This window comes from Pieris napi, chromosome 10 (assembly GCF_905475465.1).
Source record: "Pieris napi chromosome 10, ilPieNapi1.2, whole genome shotgun sequence".
Taxonomy (NCBI): Eukaryota; Metazoa; Arthropoda; class Insecta; order Lepidoptera; family Pieridae; genus Pieris; species Pieris napi.
This window is the reverse complement of record NC_062243.1, coordinates 9532550-9546234: the sequence shown is the minus strand read 5'-3', so window position 1 is coordinate 9546234 and position 13685 is coordinate 9532550. Positions and strand designations below refer to the sequence as shown.

Here is a 13685-nt window from a genome sequence, read left to right as displayed (position 1 = left end):
CATACTGACTATTTTGCATTTGGTGTTTGTTATTATTTTGTTTTAATTTCTATTTTAAGGTCAATAATTTGAAGTAGTACTTAGGTTTATTTTACGTATATGAAGTGAACTACTATTACTATAAGTTTATTCGTTATCTTTAATGTAGTTGAATTTTGTTTCGAAAGTAAAGGCAAGCATTAAGCATAAGAGAAAATAGATTAAACCGAAAAATCAAGAGAAAGCATCGGGGGCGCAGCCCGACATCTGGGTCACTTTCATTTTCGTTAGTTTCTTTTCGAATGCAACTCAATCAGGTACTTGAGAGTCGCGTGACAGATTCATATTTTTAGATTTATTACAATAGTATCTACTATTAAATTCCACGAAAGCAAAACCCCTTTCACTAATAATTCTTCTCAATAAGCAATCGTGACTTCTGAACTATAAAACATTGAGACAAGTCCCTTATTATCTATCTTAGTTCCTTGTTGTTGTTACATTGTTTTTAGGTTAGTATGACTTACAACCCGAAACAATTGTTTTGCCGAATATTAAACCATGGAGATCCAAGGCTTATCAAAATATTTTACAATAAAATCGTCTATAAGCTACTATTTGGTTTAGGTAAAGTAATTAACAAAATAATTTGGATTGCGATTGTCCGTGGCGAGTTAGCCATTATTGTTTAGGATATACAATAAATTTCTCTTGTATTGATTTATGACTGACATCAATCATTATATATATGTATTTACAATGAGTTCATTACACTATTGACCTATATTAATGTCGCTGAACGCATGCGAAATTGCAGATGAATATAAGCCATGATGAGATATTCAACGATTGCAAAACCTACACAATTCCTTACCAGATATTCCGCTCTTTTTGAAATAGCCCCAAACAACCCGTTACTGTTTTAAATAGTTATTACTTTACATTATTAACAATTCCAGTAAAAACGATGCTAACTATCGCATATAAGACAAACAGTCTCAGTATGAATAGAGTTTTATGTAAATATATATTTACGGAGAAAATAACACAGCTATATATAGCAACGAAAGAAAAAATGATGCAATAAATAAATCGAAATTATAATGTTAAATGAAAAGAAAAAATAAATGTATATTAATACGTTGATATGAACTAGTTTAATGTACTTATTAATTAAATATTAAATAAAATATTATGTACGGTCTATATGCCATTAGAAACTTATGCGTTTTAAAAGTGCGTGATTAGCGTGCCAGCAGTGACCTAGAAAGTTTAACTTTCGTCTTTGGAGAGCGCGCTTTGTTGGTTCGCTTTAGCGCCCAATATGCCTAAAATCCGGTTCACTTTTCAGATCACAAAACATTGTAAAACTTCAATGGATTTTGGCCTTGGAAAAAAGGCAGTCGTAGCCAACATGTAGGTACTCGAATTGGTGAAAGTCCTACATACAAGCTGCATGCATACAAAGGTCAATTTAATATTCAACTAATAGCAAATAAAATTATGTTAATATTTATAATGTTAATTTAAAAATAGACTCATCTTACAGGAAGTACTATAACTAATAATATTAAAAATCTGAAAGTTTAATTCAACACCCCAATCTTAATCTAGTAATTAATAGGGTTCGCATTGAAATATTTTTGAAGTGAAACTTCTTTTGGCGCATGAGTGTAAAATTTTTACGTAACGTCACGAAGATGTGCAGCGATTTTGTCGAAGAAACGGGAGAGAGCGAGATTTATATATCTCAGCTATTATTTAACTTAAGACTGAATTTTTCTTACACCCCTTTTTCTTAATTCACCACAATTTACTCCAACGTCTTATTATTAGCTATATAGCACAACAAAAACAAGCTCTGAGTATACCAAACATAATTCTATTCCAATCAAAGCAAGCCAGTTAGCGATGGAAAGTAAGACAATGGCATACTAAATCACTTTCTACCGATAGAAAGAAGCAATCTGTCTTCACATAATACTGAGGTGGAAAGGCAAAATTTCACAGAGCGAGAAATTGGCGGGATGTAATGCTTATTGTAACAAGTTCGCGCAAGAGAAAACGAAAGTAGTGGCGTCGCATTCAACCCACTTTCACTAGCGCTGGTGCACCTACGGCCTGCGCCCGCGCCGGAGCGCCTTAGGCCTATTTAATGACTCGTACCGAATCTATGAAGGATGTTAACAGATAATTAAATATAGCAATTTTTAGTAGAGTTAGGCAATAGGCACTTCTTCCGTATGATTTGACACTACTCTTTCTTGTTTTACTTGGTGTATAGCTACTATAAAATAAACATTTATAATAAAAAAAATTGAATCAAGAACTATGTTTACTCCAGTTGAAATTTTTACCGTAATATTATTAGTTTAGTACATATTAATGTTTTTAAGTTCACAGTAAAATTATAAATAACATCTGATCCAAAATTCTATGTGTGTCGCTTCTTTCTTTTTTTTATAAAATTGATTCGCTATTTTGCTATTTTTTGACTAGGCAAGTCAAGCGAACTGTGGAAGATTTCTGGCCATCAAGGTGGTGCGGATAAATTGGGAAATATTTCGGCTCGTGTGGTGATTAACCCAAATAATTCATGAGAACATTCCATAAACGTAAACTTGTAAATGACAATGAGTAAAGAAAGAGAATCAAGCTGATCGGTAAGAGATTGGGGATGACAATCCGACATGCCCTTAGCTGTACATAACAACTACGTCGAAGACTCTTTTTATTACTAACTAGTGATCCCAGATTTACACAGTTATAGTGGCTGATAAATAAATATTTTTAATAATAATTACTTTCCAAATAAAGAATAACAATTTATTTGAGTAAAACTTAACAATTAAATAAAAGTAAATAAAACGGTTTAGAAATTAGTTACTACAAATTTGAGCAATATTATGTGGTATAGTGGTTAATGCACATAGCATGTAAACCTGTGTTTGTTTTCTGGCGAGTATAATTACTAGGTATAAAATAGCAGAGGCTGATTCAGCTCAGAGTAATCAGTTGTGTAGCCCTGGAATGCGCAACTGTGGCTTCCCAACGAACAGAAATTCTCGGAGCAGTGAGGTAGCTCCGTGAAGCATGCGAAGTGCTCAGAAGCTTCTGGAAGGAGCTAGGCTGGCTTTATTAGCCTGTACGCACAACGGACCAAATGAGCGTCTAAATACGGAAATTTAGTCCACACTACTATTAATAGGGTTAAAATAAATATTAATGGAAGATACATAGATATTCAGTTGCCCGATAACGGTCCTTCAAACACAGTAAAATCACTGTTATTTAAACTTATATGCTTACTACAATACCTAGTGAGACATAAAATCAGGTTATGCAGCTTTTGGATCCGTAAAATAAATAAAGTTCAAAATACTTAAATTAATTAAAAACAAAGACAGGTGTTATTATTTTAAACTATCACCAACAGGTTTTTCTTGCAGATGCAAAATAAGAAAGCAAAAGGAGGGGTTTCAAGTAAGTTAAGTTAAGTTAACGACAGCTCTTAAAGTTAAGATTATTTACTTCAGAAAAGCACCAAAAGATACAAAATAACTGTAGAGTTATTGCCCTTTAGATAATTGAAGTCAGTTAAACCTTGTGTTTTCCTTAGATATTTTATTAATTACAATAAAACATATTCATAGATTGTTCGACAGTCGGCTTTGATTACTACTATATTATTATGGGACATTCTTTAAATCTAATCTGAACGCACAGCCAAGTTGTAAACAGATGAAGCAACACATACGTACGAGAGGTCGACAGAGCCAAAAACTCCTCTCACTCGGGTTATCGACCGAATATTTTCTCACCTTATCGTTAATCGTTATAAAACTTGCGTCGGACTTCGTGTGTGGAATTTAGATATTCTTAACCCGTTCATATTATATTTATTTGTATATTCCCTAAGATATTTCTAGTATACATCTAACAATCTGCGTTTCTCCTGAGGGCTTTTAAAAATAAATAAATGGTTGAAATATATACATACTTTCGTAGTTTTTTAAACAATTAAATTTAAATTTAAAAATAACAATTTTTTACAATTAATAAAACGCGTCATAATAGTTTTACCAAAAAAACAATGTTTTTAAAGGACAATGTAAGTTCATACATAATTACATCTTAAGCATTACTATATCAATTTCATCAGCACATAATTTGTGTTATTTTAGGTTTACGATGTACAGTGAATGAGTTTAAAACATCAATTCTTAATGAAATATCTTAAAACGTCTCGAAACATCTAAGACGATAAAAAGTGGCCATCATTGCAATCAATCCAATTTAATCGTTCTTCTAAGAGAAATTACTTATCATATTTAAATATTGTAAAATAAAGAATAGTGTAAAAGCTTTCGCTATAGATAATTCTTGTATGAAAATAGAGAACCATGCGTCAACTTTGCGTCTCGCAAGTAGCAAAGCATGGTGTCAAGTCGTGTCGCTGAACCGCGCACAAGTCAAGGGCCTAGGTCGACGACCGCAGGCGGCCTGCGTTTTGCCCATTGTACGTTTGCGGCGTTACTTATTTTCAATGCACATTAAGTGCTTTTGTTCTTATCAATTACAATAATAGAAATAAAGTTTTGACACAGAAAATTTTCGGGAATATATAAATATTATATTAATAATAAAAAACTCCCTCAGAGTGGTAGTTAGATAAAAATGTACCTTAAAAATGTCTGACTACTAAAAAAATACATATAAACGTACTCTACTGTACGTTTATATGTATTTTTTTACGCTAAAAATCTGCGTTATGTATAAGGTTTTTTTTTCGGAAAACCAAAATATTGGTTAATTTAATGTTTTGTTTTCTGCACAACAAAATTACAAACATATGCGTATACTTAATTAAATTAATTAAAAAGGTAAGGAGCACGGTCATTTTAATACTACCTATCAATATAGAATTTTTAAGAGTACACATCGAAAAAATCTACATATATATACTAAACTAGTTTAGTCGCCATAGCTCAGTGTTATTCGTCATATAGGGTACGGAGACTGATTATTACGCTAATAATAATAGTTACAACTTTAAAAAAAATATAAGAATACCGGAATATGTACGTGTTACAAATCCCGTTGCGAAATTAGAAACTTTATAAGAGTCAAAAATCTTAAGTAAACATCTAGATAATATGTTAAAACTTAAAACCATTATTTGTTTTATATGACCTGATGATTGGACTTGCAATTCGAACAATACAAATCGGAACAATAAACTGAAGAAAGGATAAGACATTCACACGTCAACAGTTCGTCACGGGTTTTATTGTTAAACCGTGACCGTAAAATGTCTGTCAGGTATTCGTAACAAGGATCGCGTCACCTACGGTGCTATTTTATGAATCCGTTTTGGGTATAACGACCGTTTAGTGAGAGGTTAATCGCTACTCACCTGTGAATAACTGTCAGCTGTCGCCCCGGCACATCTGTGTCTTTACTTGCCATAGTTTCCGTTCTGGCCATGAAATTGGACGATCACCCACTGGGCAGGCAATTAGTTTATGAACTTTATTGAGCGGGGGCGGCAACATGTTTGTTTAGTTGATGTTGCAAACATTCATCTGCAACACGATGACATGCAACGCTCAATGCAGTGCCAGATTCAGTACGTACTGATCATATAATTTGTCTATATATCACCGAAAATAAATTAAATGCGGAAAAAATATTGTTTTATGCTTACAAATTTATACCGTATTGGAGAAATTTACATAATTTTACATAGCACTTATGGTGAAGATTTAATGTGATTATTTTTGGAATTATATAAAGAACAGTGTGTTTATATTCATTACAAATATAGATTATACTAATTAATAATAATACTTAATGAAATTGAAACGTAAAATTAAAATTTACGATTCAATTCGCTGCAAGGAAAACAAATATTTGTAGTAAAGTAGAAAAGAAATTAAAGAGCAGAGCTAAAATATTTTTCTTATTCTTCTTTATTTTCTATTATACGCAGATTAATTTGAATTATTCTGCATGGAATTCGCAACTTTGCTAATCAAATTGATGAATTCGGCAAATGTATATATGTATTTATTTACTAGGTATTAAATTATAATATTTCACATAAGTGAAATTAATAATTTATTCCGCTAAATTTTTAATTATGACACAGTTGAATCGACCTGTGTCAGGCTACTCGATTATAAAGCATAATTATAATTAAAAAGACGAAAACAATATAATGAAAAACTGTATGTCTTCTAATTATATAATTAATCTTCTCCATCTCTTATACACCATAAATAAGGAACCAGCAAAATACTTTTAATCACTTTTTCCTTTAAGAAATCTCAACCTTTGTTATTCATTTATCGCCTTTATTCGGCTATCACGATCATTATTTACTTTGTAGCCAAATTCTTACTAACCAGTCAAAGATAAAACAACGAAATAGCGATATTCTGCAAAAACAACATTATGTATATAGAGATTAGCGTAGAGAGAGACAGACAAGAAACAGAAACAGAAACAAAAAAGAAAATTTAAAATATCTTACCCTATTGTGATCTGATCATTCATTTTTGGTTATATTTTTTAAATTACACATTTATTTATCTATAGAGATATTTTTATTGTGAAATGGAATAAAAGTAAAGAACACTTGAGTCAACAAGATTTTAGGTTTGGATAAAATTACTTTTAGGTATAAAGTAGCCATTTCATAGTCGTCACTCAGACGATACGAATATGTGATGGTCGGATCGTCGAATTGATCATTTCATGAAACCGTCGAGTCGAAGGTCGAGTTTTCTATCATAACAGCAAAAATCATAAAATACTTATATATTTTAAAACTATAAACTTTATTTATTTGTTATTAATGATTTACGAAAACATCACAATTATATTGTAATATTTAAAAATACTTTTGTAATTAGTTCAGACATGAAGAAATTTAATAAACGTGATTCTGCCTGTCATAGCGGTTCTATATTGTCGATTAGGTATAGCAATACGCAGAAAGTCCTGCGCGTTATGGAAGAGTACTGGGAATGGGTGGGGTGAACAAGTTGGAGTGGCACCCACGACCTTGTCGAGGCGAGGTCACGCCACCCTGCCTCCTACCTGCCTCGTGCCTACACGGACGTCACTCCACCGCCCACCATGCTCAAATTTACAATTCAAGGTCGCAATTCAATTAATCCAGAATGCGCCGTTTTCCTCATAATAGGCATAGGTATACAAACACTTGTGTGTTATATGAAATTTGTCGATTAGATTAGTGATTTTCTTTTCAAGCAAAACCACACATTTTAATCATGATGTTTTTTGAAGAATTACAGTTTAAAATATATGTTAAACCCTCTATATCACAAGCAAGTTTAAAGATAAGTGAAATAATGTTAAATTTAAAACGTTTGTCATGTACGTTTGTATGCTAGGGCTCAAAGGTTGCCTTTGGTTCGATTCGCTGCCCTGTATATTATCCCTATTATCATTTATTAATTTCCTGTTACTTATACGTTGAATGTTGAATGAATAAAAGATAATTCACTGAAACTGATGCAGAGCCTGCCCTATTAGGGTTGTTACAGATCTTCACATAATATGGTATGATTATATATGACATAGGAATAAAAAGCCTGTTCGTATTTCCCTCAGCTTAAGTAAATAATATAACATTTAAGGCCCAGTTCGGAGGATGACGACGTAATGGCCTTGGCCGTGATCGCGCGCTCAATATAGCGACCCAACCGCCTACCTGCCACCACCGTCTCACACCACTCCACCCATTGCCACCATTATTCTAATTTTTGTGTTCCCAGTAAACATAATCAAATAACGAAGCCAAAAATATCTAACTTTTGGTCGTGTTTGTGTTCACGTATTTTTATATTTATTATCTATATAAATAATTATTCATAATATAACACAAGTCCAGTACTAAGGACGCCTCTGATGTTAAAAACTAAGCAAAATGACAGACTTTTTACGTAGGTAAATAAGTATTTATTATTTGATTATTAAAATTGTGTCGGAGTATTATTAAAAATTCTCATTGTTGTATAGTATTAAATAAATCTTAAATCTAATCCAATTTATTAACTATGAAATTACGTTGTTTCATTGTGATATTTAAAATAGCTATTAGGATAAAAATGCGAAATATAAAATATTTAACAAGCAGACGCCGTAGACGAGGCGAATCAGAATAACATCAAGGTCGAACAACGAATGATATCATTTATGGCGTTTCTGTCCCTGAACTCTAGCCACTAGGCCCGAGTGACGCACATACACTTAAATATCTTCGACCATGAACTTGTATTATTGTATTTTTAATACCACGTCTATGCTGTATCATACTGCTAAAATTCATTGTGCAATCTACAAAAAAATTATATCTGCGCCTACAAGTTTTATCTGGCTAAAGTTCTTAATGTAACCGGTGACCCGTGACATTTTTGTAGCTGTAGGTTATATAAAAATTTAATACAATATCTCTCTTGTAGTGCCTATATTAATCAGACCTATCTCGTCCATATTGTAAAGGACACTCAATGTATGACACTGCCGAATGTCAATTATAAAAATGAAAGGTTTTCAAATGATTAATTAATTAATTTAATATTCATCAAGGTAGTGCAATTATACTTAGTATATGGTATATGTGAGTTTTTTGATAGTTTAGATAAAATATTTGTCGGCAACATTATTTTGCCGATAATCTATTTTAGACTATTGTTGTATGTTGATAAATTTACAATACTTTAAATAAAACTCATTATGAATAAAAGAGAGTACAAAATAATAATAGTTTATTAAAATAAACCAATATTCATTATAATCCTTACATTCTATATATGTAATTTACACTATTTTGCTTTCTTTCCTTTCTTTTTAGCTGGTCTACTCTTAGTTTTAGTTTTGTTGATATTTCCTTTCTTCCCGCGGCCCTTTGTTTTTTCCTTAGCCTTTTGGGCGCGGAGATCTTTTTTCATTCTCGGGTCGACCACCTTATAATGTCCTTTAACACCAGTGGGTCGCTTCATTCTTTTAGCTGTCGTATGTTTTTTGGCGACCACATATGTAACCTTTTTCTTAACCTCGGTTTGCGCTTTCTTATATAGCTGTCTCACTTGTTGTGATTTCTCTCGCTCTGACATATCGGCATTATCCATAACGGCCTCTACCTTCTTCTTAGCACGTTCCATTTTCTTGATCATACGCTTCTTCTTTCTCGCTTTAGCCTCTACGACTTTCTTTATTGGCCGCGCGTTAATATCTTGCAACCTGTTCTTGTATTCTTCCGTAAATTTCTGGAAATAAATAAATAAAAAGTGCTTATCATTAAATCTTTAGATTTTTTATATCATCTATCCAAATTCCAAACTATTTTGATTGTTTTTTTTTATATTAAAATAATTGTTATATTATAATCTTAAAGTGCTATTGTTATGTTCAGTCTAACTCAATTTGTATGAATTGTAAAAGCGCAACTTAGATACATATAACAAAACAAAATTATAATTTAAAAAAACGTAATGCAATCATAACATTAAATTAGCAATAAAATAATATACCTCTGGAACAACAACTTCCTTCTTCATGTGTTTATTTTCATCTTCAACAAACCAGTCTGGAAGATTCTTGTCGTTGAAGGCATATCGGTTCCATCCGTCGTCAACAAGGTCGCGTTTGAACTTCTTAGACGTGGCTATCATTGTGCCCAACGCAAGTGTCTCTGCGTCCATTTTCATTGATTTCTTTAACCTTTTTAACTCTGCAAATACATATAATTTAAATTCATTTACACTAAAACTTCACAAAAAACTTCTATTTTTGCCATTGTTATTTAGTTTTCCTTCAATCATAGTAACGCTGATTTCGAAAACTTGGAATTGCATTTTACAAAATCTTAATATGCAGATAATATACATCTATATACAGATACATAATGCACCACAATATATTCTATAAGTATAACCAACTATATAATCACATTATGATAGTATATTTAATTAGTTTTGTTTAACAGAGAATCATGTCACCTCTGTTAGCAAAATTCATTACTAATTAGATTCAGCGTGAATTATAACGGCGTAATTTTATAACTTTGTTTTATTCAATATCTCTTATTTTAAGAATGTGTGTTACAGCACCCCTTGTGGTTAGCGAGCAGAACTAAGATTTGTCAAACCAATATTTACATGTTTACGGTTGTTTGTCAAAGTCATGGTAGATGGCATGGCACAGATATAAAGTGTATGTGGTCAAAATGAAAATCTTACCTGGGTCCTGAGAAACTACTTCAAATCCATCTTTCCCTTTGCCGCTTTTATTTCCAGCATTTTCGACAGAAGGCGCGGCATTCTCTTCAACATCATATTCACTGTCATCACTGGAACTTTCTGAGTCACTTTGTTTTCTTTTCATCCGATTTTGGCTCCCCAGATCAGATATATTGCTATCTGCCACTTTTTTACCTATAAATATTATTAATGTATAAATAAAAGTAGTAACCTTAATTAAATAATTTGACACAAATTTCACCAAAATAACAGAGAGTCTGGTATAGGTAACCTTACGTAAAAGTGTCTTAAAGAGATAAAACTGTTATTACAATATTATTATAGAAGATAAAACGGTATCGTTTTTCGTCTCCGGTTTTTAAATTTGGACCGATAGTTGATGGTTTATAGTGATAAATAACCAGTGCTTAATAGTTTTTATAAAAATCTGAAAATTGGTTCACTTTAGCATCATGCATATGGGGGGTAAACGTTATCACAAACAAGTGGTTATCACCTTTTTTCTTATGTGTTGCTGCTAATTTATCCAAATCCACTCCCTCGTCTTCTTCATTTTCAATATCCTTAAAACTATCCTTCTGAAACCACAATTCAGCCTTCATAGACCTTCTTGATACAGGATCAGTGTCATCTAAGTCTGTGAGTAAAGGGTTCTTCTTGGCTTTAGCCGGTGTCGCTTTTAATTTACTATTCCTTAATGTGTTAAGCTTTGTAAGTTTGTCAATGTCCTTAGATTCATTATCGGAATCTGAAAAACCTTAAACAAAAAAGTAATTGTGTGTATTGGAATGTCAATAACTTTTTAAAAATCTATATGTACATATAAAAAAACTTCAAGAGGATTCATATATAACCCTATACTATATACATATATAGAGATGTCAGATATTTTCATAAAAACAACTGATGTTAAAATGAGGACTTGCTTTTGATTTTCGTTACTGAAAAAAATGTTTTAAGTAAACTATTTACCTAAAGATTGCTTATCTTCATTGTCCGAGTCACTCTCCATTTCAAGCTCACTGTCAGAGTCTTTATAGAAGAGTCCTGATGAGTCAAGCTTAGAGTCCTCCACATCATACTTCATGTATTTCTGTTTTACTTTCCCTTCATCATCAGAATCACTGGCCTCGGCCACAATATCCGGAGCTTGATCAATAACCATATTTAATTGCTGAAATTCATAGATTGTTATATGTTATATCATTTATATTTATTACAACTATTCATTTTAGCCTGGTATCAAATATATATGGTAAATATTGGAATTAAAGTGACAAAACTAAAGAGGTATCTTATTAAACTATAAAGATAACACAATATCTCTTATTTTTACTAACACACTAAAAATATGTTCTCAAATATCCAGATTTTTATAATTACCTTAATTTTGCATTGCCTTAGATTTTAATAGTTCAAAACATACAAACTTATTCAATACAAACCTTAACATCCTTAATATCAGATAACCTGAACATATCATTGCTCTCCAATATTGGGCCATCATCGCCTTTTAGTACCATTTTTAGATTCATCTTTTCAGCCAATTTCTGTCTTTGTTTATTTAATTGCTTTCTTTTTCTTTTCAATAGCCTTTTTTCTTCACCCTTTGTAAATAAATAAGCATTACAAAATTTTTACAGAATAATTTATCTTTAATTGTAATGCTAATCATAAATATCATAATAGGTATGTTTTTTGTTTCTTTAAACCATAATTATTATTATTATAATCTGCAAGGGGTTAATGATACCTGTAACTCAGCCACTTCATCATCAATAGTTTCTTCTTCTTTATCGGCTTCATCTTTGTCTTCCTCCTTGTCATCAACATCCGCCTTTTCCTATAATTAAATTTGGTTTTGGTGTATATCATTAAACTAAGAATATCAGTAACTAAGATAATATTTTATGTTTATCTAATGTAAATAAATAATTGAGCCAACTTACCTCAGTGGGTTCTTTAGTTTTTTTAGATTCTTTAATATGCTTCAACCAATTCAATATTGCTTTTACATCTTTACGTCCCAATACTTTTATGTCTTTGCAGCACTCCTTTATCTCTTTTGTAGTTTTGGGATGATTATGCACATCTTCATCATCAATGACAATCTAAAATAACTCTGGTTAATAAACTGCATACTAGATTCATAGAAATTATAATAGTGAATAATTTATTAATAAATTTAATAAATGAAAGTAGTACCTCTGAACATTCTTGGAGTAAGTCAATTGGATCTTCTTTAGCCAGAAATTCAGACAGCATGACTTTATGATGTGTTGTGTAATCATTTTCTTTATAACCCTCTGCTTTCGCTTTCTTTTGTTTTTCAGGGTGCAAGATATTGTTGTGTGTTTTCTTTACTATTTCTAAGTCTTCAAACACATATTTAGCATCTAGCAATTTCGGATCAATGCTATCGGGAGCAATGTACCCTTGACAAACCACAAATATTTCTGAAGACTCGTTACGAGAAGCTTGAGGTTTTGTTGCGTGAACTTTTTTAAAAAATTGTTTTAATACCCACAAAAGAGCATGATAATCTTTTGATCTAAATACTTTTGTGACAAACCATCCACCCTGTCTCAAGAAATTTGTGGCTAATTTGAGTGCACTAAGAGTAAGACAAGCCTGCTGGTATGCATCATGAATCCAATTTAAACCAACATTGGGAGCACCATCATTCAGTACTACATCTGCTTTCCAAGTTTTGATTTCCTTTTTTATAGCTGTTTTACACTTTTCAGTTGTTATGTCTTCTGTAATACTTATGCAGCCTGGAATAGGCTTTATTGGAAACAAGTCTATACCTATGACAATACTTGAAAGAGGCATGTTTTGGTGAGCCACCTGCATCCACCCACCCGGAGCTGCACATAAGTCTATGCATACTCGTGATTTTTGAAGGAAACCAAACTTTCGATTTAACTGGATTAATTTGAACGCCGCGCGTGAACGAAACCCTAATGAAAAAAAATACAAATAGTAGAAAACAGTTAATATAATTTAATATATGCTAGTAATACCGACGTAGCATGGTATATTAATTTCGATGAACCCGAACGGTGAAACTTACCAGTTTCCTTCGCAAGCTGATAATATTTATCTTTCCTTTGCTTTCCTACTTTTGTTTTCTTTCCCATTTTCGTAAATGTTATCTCACCATTACAAAAAGTAAGGTTACCTCACGCAGTGTACATACGACATAAAATGACAACCTTATTAGGTTAATAGGTTATTGTATATTATAGTCTTTGATGACATCTGACAAATAAAAAACCTCTCAAATTGTGTATATATTAACAATATCAGACGTGGCTTTCGTTACATTCATTTAATAATTAATGTTTGATCTATTAGGTATATGTACAATACAGTATAAAGTGTTTAGTATATTCATTCTTTTACATATAA

The 13685-nt window shown here is 31.8% G+C and overlaps 1 protein-coding gene across 1 annotated transcript; it reads right to left on the bottom strand.

The window, feature by feature from the left end:
- Positions 1 to 8762: 8762 nt before the first annotated feature.
- Positions 8763 to 13509, bottom strand: LOC125053405 (pre-rRNA 2'-O-ribose RNA methyltransferase FTSJ3). Its single transcript, XM_047654754.1, has 10 exons — positions 13348 to 13509; positions 12477 to 13234; positions 12221 to 12382; positions 12025 to 12114; positions 11717 to 11878; positions 11244 to 11445; positions 10768 to 11028; positions 10251 to 10445; positions 9543 to 9742; positions 8763 to 9278 (listed from the first exon to the last, which is right to left on the bottom strand). The coding sequence occupies exons 1-10, from the start codon at positions 13412 to 13414 to the stop codon at positions 8835 to 8837; spliced, it is 2541 nt and encodes an 846-aa protein (XP_047510710.1). The 5' UTR covers positions 13415 to 13509; the 3' UTR covers positions 8763 to 8834.
- Between the last annotated feature and the right edge of the window lie 176 nt (positions 13510 to 13685).

Bases quoted from the DNA above. Each gene is read 5' to 3' on its own strand.
- LOC125053405 (XM_047654754.1), bottom strand. From the start codon at position 13,414: ATGGGAAAGAAAACAAAAGTAGGAAAGCAAAGGAAAGATAAATATTAT. The intron at 11,879-12,024 runs GTATCATTAACC...TTATTTACAAAG, and splicing joins ATGAAGTGGCTGAGTTACAG to GGTGAAGAAAAAAGGCTATT. The intron at 9,279-9,542 runs GTATATTATTTT...ATTTATTTCCAG, and splicing joins AGGAAGTTGTTGTTCCAGAG to AAATTTACGGAAGAATACAA.